Genomic DNA, 12,512 nt, shown 5'->3' with positions numbered 1-12,512 from the left:
GTATTTACTAGAGGAACACTGTGTCTGTGTGTGTGTGTGTGTGTGTGTGTGTGTGTGTGTGTGTGTGTGTGAATGATTGTCACTGGGAACACCCTCACCAACATTCCCAGAAGTGTGCAAATTGACAGTGAAGATTAGCCATCTTAGCCTTTCTACTCTGACCAGACCCCAGAATCTGTAAATCATAAACACTATAAGATATACATGAGCTAGATAGATTCTGAGAAAGATTCTACATTTTTTCATTCAATAACTATATTTATGATATTCATTAATTACATTAATTGTGTTGATTTATTACATTCATAATATTGTGTCCTGATACTACTGTCCATTTGTAGGGCTTTTCCATCATACAAAACAGAAATTCTGTACTTAGGAAATCATTGCTCTATATTGCTTTCTTCTCCATCTTGAGATAACGTCTAATCTTTCTGTCTCTATGCATTTGTATATTCTATATATTTTATGTAATACAATTCTATAGTATTTGTCCTTTTTTGGAATGTAAAAACATTTTATGTACAACTGCAGGAGAAATAATACACAGATAGCTTGAACATTAAAAACAGGTTATAATTCAAAAGTCCAGGGTTATTTAAAACGGGAAAATACTTTCTCTGTAGAAAATAGTAAAAATGATAACATTTCCCAGTAAGGTCTTTTAAGCTAAATAATAGCTGAATTATACATATAAATATTGATTAGATTCTGGGATACAGAAGAAACCTATCTTCATCTGTTTAGAGAGCTATGTTTTATTTAAGTTGTGTAAGTGAAATTCCTATTCATCTTCCCCTTCACTGTTTGATTTACGGCAGACATTTTTCTATAGGCTAATCCATAATCTAAAAAGATTTTAGCTTCTCCTCCTGAAAGTACAGCCAGCATATTCTTTCATTAGCTTCATAAGGTACATATTCTTATCTTAACAGTGAAATGTTTCACTAAAGTTTGCCCAGTGATTGGGCAAAACCAAAACTTATTATAAGCCACAGTCATGCTAGGATCCCCCCATGCTAGGTAGCCTCCCTGGATCTGTGGGTTGCAGTCTGATTATCCTTTGCTGTGTATCTAGTATCTACTTATAAGTGAGTACATACCATGTTTGTCCTTCTGAGTCTGGGTTACCTCACTCAGGATGATATTTTCTGATTCCATCCATTTGCCTGCAAATTTCATGGTGTCATTGTTTTTCTCTGCTGAGTAGTACTCCATTGTTTATATGTACCATATTTTCTTTATCCATTCTTTAGTTGACAGGCATTTAGGTTATTTCCAGGTTCTGACTATTACAAATAATGCTGCTATGAACATAGTTGAGCATGTATCTTTGTGGTATGATTGAGTGTTCCTTGGGTATGTGCCCAAGAGTGGTATGGCTGGGTCTTGAGGTAGATCAATTCCCAAATGGGACCTCTTAAAACTGAGAAGCTTTTGTAGGGCAAAAGACACGGTCAATAAGACAGACAGCCTATAGAATGGGAACGGTCTTCACCAACCCCACATCTGGCAGAGGGCTGATCTCCAAAGTATATAAAGAACTCAAGAAACTAGACGTCAAAATACTGAACAATCCAATTAAAAAATGGGCTACAGAGCTAAACAGAATTCTCAAAAGAAGAATCACAAATGGCTGAAAGACATTTAAAGAAATGCTCAACATCTTTAATCATCAGACAAATGCAAATCAAAATGACTCTGAGATACCACCTTACACCTGTCAGAATGGCTATGATCAAAAACACTAATGACAGTCAATGTTGGAGAGGATGCAGAGCAAGGGGAATACTCCTCTGCTGTTGGTGTGAGTGCAAACTTGTACAACCACTGTGGAAATCAGTATGGTTTCTATAATTTTTACCATCCTCCATGGAAAGGGAAGTGGAGGCTTTGTCTGCCTGCACTTAAAATTATGATGTATTGTCTGCTTTGTGTAGTGGGCAGCACATTAGTCTTGTAAAGTTATGATTGTGCCAATATGAAAAAGCTCATAATAACTTCTCAGTAAATTTGCATGTGTCTGCCAGCTTTTCACTTAGTGTATATCTATCATGATTAGTATATCTTTATCTCTTTTTCTCTTTTGGTTTTTTGAGACAGGATTTCACTGTGTAGCCCTGGCTGTCGTGAAACTCACTCTGTAGACCAGGCTGGCCTCAAACTCAGAGATCTGCCTGTTTCTGCCTCCTGAGTGCTAGGATTAAAGGCATGTGCCACCACCACCTGGCTCTTTATCAATTCTTAAAAGAGAGTTATTTCATTAAGGGAGAAGTGTTTTCTAGTGTGAATTATTCACTGATGATATAGTTTTTATTGGTACATGATGTTTCTAACCATATGCCCATGGCTAAAAGGCTAAAAGGAAACACTGACTTAGTAAAATAAGAAAATTGAAGACAAATTCTGCCCCTTACTTTCTTGATAATATTTTGAATAAAGCATAATATATATATACATTTTTTAAGACATCATGCCTATAAAATACTCATAAATTTGCCAAGTTCATAGGCATTTTCAAAGAAAGGCTCCATTGTGATATTAAATAATAAGTATCAAAGGGACCGTAACACACTTCTGTCTGCTGTCACATTTCATCAGTGCAAACCTAGGGCTACAATGGAGCCACCATCTCAGAAGTGTCTTGAATATGCCACTTAAATTTCCTCTGGGACCTGATGTGTGCTTGTGATTGTATATGAAGAGACTGGTCCATTTCCAAGGGACTGAAGTTGAGTGTCTCAGGCTGGCAACAGAAAGGTCTTTGAAGCAGACTCAGTATTTTCCAGCAAACAGACAGCCACGTAAATTCACCTCCAAGTGTACTCAGTGTCAGTGAGTATCTGGCTTAAGTCTTGTGTCTCCAGAGCCTCTTAATGTTACATTGAACCGTGCAGTGCTATCCTTAAGTTGCTGACGTCACTGGCAGGGCCTAGCAAACCCATCCCTCTTGGAGGCCTAGCTTAGACGCTGAGAATTTGGAGTAACAAATGCCTTTTAAAATTATCAGTCCTCAGCTGCTCAAGTCAGACAGCTAACTAGGTCCTCTGTTTCATACATCCTAATTAGCACTTTGCTTACCCCTCAATTCCAGTATTACTTGGCTATTTCTAACTCTGTTTCCCTCACATGATTGACACCTCTGCTGGGGCAGAAACTGGGTGCTCTCTGTCCTTTATCCCTGAATCTAGTGCACTGATGAGAAGACCATAGCTGCCGATCAATAGTTGTATGAATGATAAGTATAATGGGAAGAGCATAGGTTTGCATTAAAGAATATCTGGGGGCTGGAGAGATGGCTCAGTGGTTAAGAGCACTGGCTGCTCTTCCAGAGGACCCAGGTTCAATTCCCAGCACCCACATAGCAGCTCACAGCTGTCTGTAACTCCAGTTCCAGTGGACTCGACACCCTTATGCAGGCAAAACACCAATGCACATAAATTTAAAAAAATATATCTGGGATGAGTGTTATTTGGGGTGAGTTCCTTCCCTGTTCTGAGCTTTGGTTTCCTAAAAGTGGGTGGAAGTTTTCAGTTCAGATGGGGTGGAAAACTGATGCTTTGTGATCTATGAAAAGTGTATCATACTCTGATTTGTAGTCCATCTCATCCAACAAGCCTTTGTGTGTCCACTCAAACCTGTGGTAGATGCTGGCAAATAACAGCAATGATGTTAAGCAGGTCTTTCTTCCTGGTATATGAATAGCCCTGTTTTGTTATATTTTTCTAAATTATCCCAGTCTTTTCGGCTATCAGACTTAAACTAGACAGATTGTTAAGGTATACTGATTGGTTACCAACCCCATTTATCCTGGTTGGATTCCCTCATGCTCCCTATGAGAAAGTGACAGTTTCTCATTTTGCCCCAATACCTGTAGCACATCTTCCCAGCAGTTTTACCAACCTTTGTTGTACAGCCTTTCAAACAGTCAAAGGCATTTCAGAATCATGGAAGGTATGATGGTACAGCAACCCAGTAGGAATCCAGAGAGCCTCCCATATCACGATCAAATACCCATTCTTCATGAAGACTGGTGGCTCACTGAAGTCAACTGCAGGACGTGTGAACTCAGGTTTTTTCCAGGCTCTTCAGAGTCTGTCCAATGGGACTCTGCTTATTGCTAGAAGGGAGGCCATTAGAAAGGCTGACAGATCTGTCGGAATAGCAAACACCTGCAGAAACAGTCTTCGACCCATCATAACCAAGAGAGCCTGGAGCAGGTTCCTTGGTGTCAAATTGTCATTGTTTACTTTACAGGATGACGGAAGATCTCAGCACATGGATCATTACACCCCGCCCATCAGCATTGGTATAAAATGTATAATTAGTGCTGTGAAAATGAGTTCCTTCTTTCAGTGCATAGCACTTGTTAAGTGGTAGGAAGTTGTGTATACAAAAACACACAGGCTGTTGTGGTTGTTTTGTTTTGTGTTTTGTCAACTTGGTACAAGCTGGAGTTTTATGAGAAGAGGGAAAAGCAATTGAGACTAGTTTATCTGAGACAACAATTGAGACAAGTCCATGAGCATTTCCTTGATTAGTGATTGATGCCAGAGGGCCCAGCCCATTGTGAGTGGCATTACCCTTAGGCAGATGGTCCCAGGCTCTAAAAAAAAAAAAAAAACAAACCTAAACAAGCCACAAGGAGCAAGCTAGTAGTAATCAGCACTCCCAGACTGCTCTGCTTTGGGTCCTGCCCTGACTTCCTTTCATGACGGACTGTGGTGTAGAAGTATAAGCCAAATAAACGCTTTCCTCTTATGTTGCTTTTGGTCATGGTATTTTTTCACAGCTATAGAAAATCTAAGACACAGGTACACACTGCTTCCAGACTCAGGTTAAACTCAGGAAGGAAAGTGTTCTCACTAGTAGGCATTGGCTCTAAATGTTTGTAAATTAAGCACCACTGAGAAATGACCAGTTGCATGTCCATTGATATAATGCCTTAATCAGCAGTGATGCAGGGGGGAGGGGCTTGGTCCAGCCCCAGCTTCCGGTGCTAGACTGTGTTGACTACCCAAGGGAGGCCTTACCCCCATGAGAAGGGGATGGGTGGGGGAAGGGGGGGAGAGTGGGAGTAGGGGGAACAGAGGTTGGTATGTAAAACAAAAAAAAAGTTAAAAAAAGAGCTACAAAAAAAGAATAGAATTTGAGTGGCTTGCTTGCTCGCTTGGTTTATTGTAATTATTGTTTGTTACTAAGTGTTTAGGTTCTTGCTTTGAATGAAACATTATGTCTAGACTCTGGCCTTTTAGATGTATGAAGACCTACTGGGCTTTCTCAAACTCTAGGTATTTTGTTATAACAACAGCCAAGATCTTTTCAGCTTGGACTGAGTGTTGAGCCTTGCCAAGCTTAATTCCAGAACCCCATTCTTCTAACCACGGTGGGAGTTTCAGTTGTCATCAAAACCTCTGTCTCCCAGATGACCTCCAGCACCATCCTCTTTGAGTTCCAGACCTATTAAATTTCATGACAAAGCCCAGGGGCTCTGTCTCAGTGAAGGTACCGCCATCATTCGGTTTCATGGCTCGTCCACCCCTTCATTCATTCTCTCTGGTTAGTCTACCACTGAGTCTGGCTGATTCTGTCCATTGAGTACTTTAGTCCATAGCCCTCGTTTTTATAGCCACTGCTCTGGCCTGAGTCCTCTCTTTTTCATAGTTACTGCTATAGTCTAGATCACAAGTTCTGCAGACATGATTGCGCTAGATTTCTCACTCACATCCTTTCTCCAATTCTCATTCCTCTTCCATACTCTTCAAAATGTGGCTGTGACTAGGTCACCCCCCTCTTAGAAGGCCATTTACCAATTCCCATTTCTCCTAGCAGAAGTATGGACTCCTTAGTGTGGCCTCCAGGACTGTCATGGCTCCTTGCTTGGCTGTGCATCCCACCACAGAGCATGGAATAATCGTCACCTGACCTCTTTATAGATTAACTTCGGATGGCCTTTGGGACCTTGCTTCAGACAAAGCTTCCTAGGCCTGACCTGTCATAGCACAGTGCTCGTGTCCTCCCTGGCTGTCTGTGTGATATGCAGCTTCTCTCTACAGTGTCCACACTGAAACATGGGGGCACAGAAGGCTTGCTGTGTCTTTTGTTCTCAAATGTATTTCTAGTTGGAGAGGGAAGGCTTTTGTCCTGAAGAACTTCCGTTAAACTCATGGGAATTTGCCACAGGAACAGGAAGTCTTTGAAGGATTTAATATCAGAGGAACAATGCAGTCAAATGGGCCTTCTGGGAACTGCATTAGCTTAGGTATACACATACTCCTGAAGTGAGCATGAAATGAGGTGGAGTCCCAGAAACTGCAGCTCTTCTAGCCCACCTCTCTAAACCCAGTGATTTTCATCTGCTTAATCACTGATTCATTTTGAACAATGTTGACTGACTTCCTTGAGCACACGCTTGACACTTGGAATAATACAGTGAAAATACAGTGAGAACCGGCCCAAGTTCACATGTGTATCTTTGCCCCACATCTCTTTAACCCAGTATGGAAAATGTGACAATGGTAATTTGAATGGAGTATTGGGTCTTGGAGCAGATTATAATTTCATTACTTCCTAGTGGTCCCAGGAAGTGCCTTAAAGCAGAGGCAACCCTTGAATTGGTAGGAGTGGTAAGGATTCATCAGGTAGGGAGAGTATCATAAGGGGCTGGGACAGAATGCAACAGAAAGATATGATCTGTTGAGAAATAGCGTTTTCTCTGAATTTGGATACATGTGTTAGAGTCATACTGTAAAGTGAAATGTTCATACTGAAATTGCAGTAGGAATATTAAGCCCACCAAAAATGACTGGACCACTCTAAATGTCTCTGGCTTTAAAAAAGGTATTTTTGGGAATCATTTTCATTAAAGGTCAAATACTTTACTAAGAAAGCATTGGCTATGCCAGTATGAGTAATGATCACAAGAAACTAAGACACAGAAGAAACATCATGAGTCCTTCTGTGGGTAGACTGGGATAGGCCCCCAGGGAAGTGAGCACCAGACTCCTAGTGAGCCAGCTCAGACCAGTCCTGGGAGACAAGGCAGTGAGCCCTGTCCATACCTGCATAGGTGCCACACTCTGACAGCTTGGATTTTTATTTTTCAGTTCCATGGAAAATGGAAGGCCTCCCGATCCTGCAGACTGGGCTGTGATGGACGTCGTCAATTATTTCCGAACAGCAGGATTTGAGGAGCAAGCCAGTGCTTTTCAGGAACAGGTAACTCAGCCTGGAGAAACGCAGGATGACAGGTGCCTCCCTCCTCACACTGAGAATGGGGTGAAGAGGGAGACCAGAGAGCAGTGAGGGCCAGAGAGGCACCTAGACAGTGAGGAGGAGCAGCAGGAGAGTGGCAGCTGCCGGTCCTCCTCCAAGAGGGAAGCCAGAGGCTGGAGCACAGCTGCAGACAGGCAGCCTAAGCCCGTTTCCATCTGACCCTCTGAGGGACTGACTGGTCATGCTCACAGGTGGAAGGAATCAGTCCTGTCTTTACTGCAGACACGGGAGGAAGCAGGCAAGGGAGAGACACAGACTCTGGAGAGACACACAGCGCTCTCTACCACAACTGGCTCCGGTTCCCAAGGGACTGCTCAGACCCAGTGATATGTTTTACAGTTGCTCATCAAGGTGGAGCCTAGGGTAGAGTCAAGTTCAGGTTCGTGTGTGTGTGTGTGTGTGTGTGTGTGTGTGTGTGTGTGTGTGTGTGCATGTGTGTGTGGTGGGGGACAAGTTACTGGAGTTCTTTGAGTCTTTGTTTCATGTCTTTAACATGAGATTGTCCATACCTGGTTGACAGAAATGTTGCTCTGACAAGTTAAAAGAAAATATATATAAATTGCCCTTTCTTTGCCAAGTGTTGATGTTAAAAAAAAAAACCACTGGTAATTTCTTTCTCTGGGGCCCAGGGATTGACATTAGAGACAGGGAAGGGCAGGTGTCAAGTAGGATGAGCCAGCATTACAAGGAAGGGCCCTGCTAGAGACAGATGCAGGAGAACTCGGTGGTCCGCCCATCAGAAAGAACACAAAGCTCCCATGCCCCTTGCAACAGAGGCTGTGGTTTTCTAGGTATTAACTCCACTGTCTCAAAATTGAGTTGAGAGAATTAGAAACTGAAGAGCTGTCGGGCTATCCACTCTACATCCCTTCACCAGAGCTTATTAGTGCAGCACAAACTCAGAGAGAGTGACTTTTAAATGCCACCTTTGTCTGTCTCTTCAAGCAATATTTCCTTCTAACCTGATCCACATGCATATGTCATTTTTCACTAGTTTGGAAAATTTGACAAAATAGAAGCTTAAATGACTTTACACCCACTAGAAGAATTAAAATTAGAAAGAGAGCTGGTGCCAAATGTGCATGTGCAGCAAAACAAAGTGTGCCTGCATTGCTGGTGAGAGTGTAAAATCAACACAGCTAACAAGGTCCAGCAGTTTTGCTCCTGGGTATTTACCAAAGGAAAATGAAAGCATATCTATAAGAAGATTTGTATAAAATTGTTGTTAGCAGCTTTTTCCGTAGTTAGCAAAAATTGAATATAAAATGAGCATACCAACTGAGATACATACATAATGGAATACCACCCAGTAATGGAAAAAAATGAATTCCCTACATGTACAATAGTTTAGAGGAGTCCCAATAACACTATACTGAATGAGAGAAGAATTCCACAACGAAGTTCATTCTAGATAGGTCCATGTTAGAATTTCAGACTGCTAAAACAGATCCAGTCAAATTAAAAAAAAAAAAAAAAATCAGTGCTTGGGTATGAATAGGTGGAGGTGAGGGATGATTTGTGAAGGAATATGAGGGAATCTTCTGGTGATGCCAACATTCTGAATGTAGAATTATAGGCAGCGTGTGTGTGTGTGTGTGTGTGTGTGTGTGTGTGTGTGTCTGTCTGTCTGTCTGTCTGTCTGTGTCTGTGTATCTTAAGGGTTAGTGTATTGGTTATTTTTATGTTGCTATGGTACAACACAATGACCAAGACGATGTATGAAAGAAAGAACTTATTTGGGCTATGGTTCCAAAGGGATAAGAGTGCCTCGTGGTAAATAAGCATGGTAGCATGTGGCAGGAACAGGCAGCTGATAGCTCATATCTTGAACCACACACACAAAGCAGAGAGAGCAAAAAGGAAGTAGGAAGAGACTGTAAGCTTGCAATGTCTGTCACAGTGTTATACTTCCTCCAAGGAAGCCACATTTTTCTAACCCTCCCCAAATAGCACCACAGACCAGGGATCAAGTGTTTAAGTACCTGAGCCTCTGGGAGACGTTCTCATTCAAATACTACAGTTAAGCCTAGAAGAAACTATAGCACTGTATCTTGACCAAGCAGTGCACCTTAGCTGTCTGCACTGGTCACTGACTATACTGGCTTGTGCAGATTATTCATATTTTATGTTACATGGCCTGTACATTTTATAATAGAAGAAAAAAACTATAAGAATACTGAACAGTGACATAAAACTGAAGTATTTGGGGGGAATATATTTAATGAAGTAAGTTTAGAAAATTTTAATTGTAGAATTTAAAGAGGTAGGATATTGGCATTCACAAAAAGTTATTTTCCTCTTGTCTGAAAATTTTTATATTAAAATTCTAGTGGAAAATAACAGCTTGGGTTGGGAAGTAGAAGCTAATCATCTGGAACATATTTTATTTTGCTTGTTAATGGCATAATGTCCATTTGTGTCATTGAAATTGAGTAGCTCACTTCTAAAATTAAATTTAAGTAATATTGTAAAAGGTTCCCAAAAATGGGCTCAGATAAAAGGTCTCCTGGCCAGGTTCCCAGATGTCCAGAAACCTTTCCAGATTGCGTTTTTGTTCAGACTCCTACCAGACACTCCATTTGAGGAGACAGCATGCTCTTTGGCCTTACAGATTGTGTACACAGCCTTGCAGATGAGATTGGCCATCACAGAGCTTGGCTGGACAGTGGCATTTTTCTCTCAGGGATGACCTCATTCTGGCACTGGGGACACGGAGGTGTAAACTGGAACATTTCATTGAGAAATCTCTCACAACATCATGGTATCTAGTCTTCCAACTGTGGAGCTTCATCAATGAATTTCCAGAAGATGGAGCAAGTCTTGAAACCCACGCTCTTTCATTCATGGGAGGGTAGCTCTGTGGGCAAGGAGAAGCCCTTGAATTAGTCTCTGGAGGGGACTCAGTTCTTTCTCCTGCTGACATTTCCATTCCCATTGAAGGAATTACAGGGTGCCACTGAATAGGCCAGGATGGTATGCCATGTCATGCTATGATATATTCATGGGGACTGAGGCAAATCCTCTGATATATTTACCTACATCTTCCACCCACATCTCACCCCCAGCATCTCCCTGGCAATTACCCCCAAGTCAATACTCACTAGTTACATCCTGATAGGAATACTGAAGGTCATCTCCAGCCTAAAGCTATGTCTTTTTCAGGTACACTGTTAGGTCACAGCAACCAAAAGACCCTAGCAAGACAGCCTTACAGTCTCCTCAGGGCTAGGTTTGCCTTGCGGTTTGGCAGAAGCAGTGTAAAGACTGAGGTGAACCGCTGAAGCACTCTTGGGAAGAACTGGTCCAGGATGGACAGCAGAGCTGCAGTGAATGGGGGAGACTACTGTTCCAGGGCTGAGTCCTACAGCCTGGATGTTGAAGTTCCCGTAACGCCTCCAGTGAAAACCACACTGCATCTTCCACCCACATCTCACCCCCAGCATCTCCCTGGCAATTACCCCCAAGTCAACACTCACTAGTTACATCCTGATAGGAACACTGAAGGTCATCTCATGTGACAATGCTAGGAGTCAAGGCCATTGGAGGAAACCAGATTTAGATGAGATCCTAAGGGTGGAGCTCAGGATAGGATCAGTGCCCCTCTAGAAGAATTGAAGTGGTACACTGCACTGCTCTAAGGGTGGCTAACCTGTTAATTGACTAACCCCTTTTTCTCATTATATGCACCCTGCTTTCACGTAGCACTATTAAGTTTCCCTGTGGTCCAGGTATTTCCATCAGGTTTTCTGACAAGCCTTGCTTGAGCCAGAAGCACATCATAAGCACTACTGAGAAGGGAGTCTAAGCCACTGCCCACCCACCATCATGACCAAGTGTGTCTAAGCCACTGCCCACCCCACCATCATGACCAAGTGTGTGGACAAGCCACTGCCACCCACCATCATGACCAAGTGTGTCTAAGCCACTGCCCACCCCACCATCATGACCAAGTGTGTCTAAGCCACTGCCCACCCCACCATCATGACCAAGTGTGTCTAAGCCATTACCCACCCCACGATTTTGACCAAGTGTGTGGACAAGCCACTGCCCACCCACCATCATGACCAACTGTGTCTAAGCCACTGCCCACCCCACCATCATGACCAAGTGTGTGGACAAGCCACTGCCCACCCACCATCATGACCAACTGTGTCTAAGCCACTGCCCACCCCACCATCATGACCAAGTGTGTCTAAGCCACTGTCCACCCCACCATCATGACCAAGTGTGTCTAAGCCACTGCCCACCCACCATCATGACCAAGTGTATCTAAGCCACTGCCCACCCACCATCATGACCAAGTGTATCTAAGCCACTGCCCACCCACCATCATGACCAAGTGTGTCTAAGCCACTACCTGACCCACCATCATGACCAACTGTGTCTAAGCCACTACCCACCTCACCATCATGACCAAATGTGTCTAAGCCACTGCCTATACTGCCATTATGACCAAGTTCATGATGGGTTCAGGCTGCATTGCTGACTTCCTTGTGACTAGGAATGTTATTCTCCCTGGGGTCAGCTTGTGACTTCTGTCATTAGACTGCTGCTCCTCAACATCTGAGGACTTAAACTGGACTCGTTAACATGGATCAACAAGGAGATCCACTGGTTAGTGAAAGTGGGAGAGAAGTCATGGATCACCGAATGCCAGTATTACCTCTCCCACAGACAGTTAAAGTGCCTGTTTTCCCAAGTATCTTAATAACTGGCATGAGTGGGGGTCCTGACCTCTGGATTATTTTCTCCTAATTTCTTCATGCTCACTGGGTGATCCTTGGACATTTTCATTGATGGGACTCAGATTCTACACAGTTAATATTGAGTTCAACAGTAGAACATTGCCTAGGCTCCTACTTTGAGTCCGAGGTGCCATCTTGAGACAGTTCCTTCTGAAGTAGGCTTCGAATGGCATAGAACAAGATGCAAAGACACTTTTGGCTTAGTATGGGTTTTGTTTTGTTTTGTTTTGAGTGATTAGAAAAATAACTGATGCTTACCCACCCATGGACATGGGTTGCCTGGTTTTTAGGATCAAAGTATGTCAAGAATTTTACTTTCTCAAGAGCTTTTGAGAGACTATTTTGACTAATCTCAGCAAAAATACCTCCACCTACCTCAGACCATTGTGATGGGTTCACTTCATCAGACTCTGAAGGCTACACAAGCAACACTTTCTGGTTTCAGCAATGTCATCTGTCTTGACAGTGGCACTGTCTGTGGCACTCAAACTG

General features: G+C 42.8%; 1 protein-coding gene across 3 annotated transcripts in view; it reads left to right on the top strand.

The window, feature by feature from the left end:
• The window catches only part of Samd13 (sterile alpha motif domain containing 13), a 40,014-nt gene that overhangs the window by 16,306 nt on the left and 11,196 nt on the right, over positions 1 to 12,512 (top strand). For all 3 annotated transcript variants that reach the window (XM_036190809.1, XM_036190811.1, XM_036190808.1), the window contains exon 2: positions 7,107 to 7,218. In XM_036190809.1, the coding sequence (XP_036046702.1) occupies positions 7,111 to 7,218 (108 nt within the window). In that variant the 5' untranslated portion in view covers positions 7,107 to 7,110. The remainder of the gene's footprint in view (positions 1 to 7,106; positions 7,219 to 12,512) is intronic.

Source organism: Onychomys torridus, chromosome 6 (assembly GCF_903995425.1).
Source record: "Onychomys torridus chromosome 6, mOncTor1.1, whole genome shotgun sequence".
NCBI classification, from domain to species: domain Eukaryota; kingdom Metazoa; phylum Chordata; class Mammalia; order Rodentia; family Cricetidae; genus Onychomys; species Onychomys torridus.
Note: the sequence above shows the minus strand (reverse complement) of the source record. Positions and strands in the feature narration are given on the sequence as shown.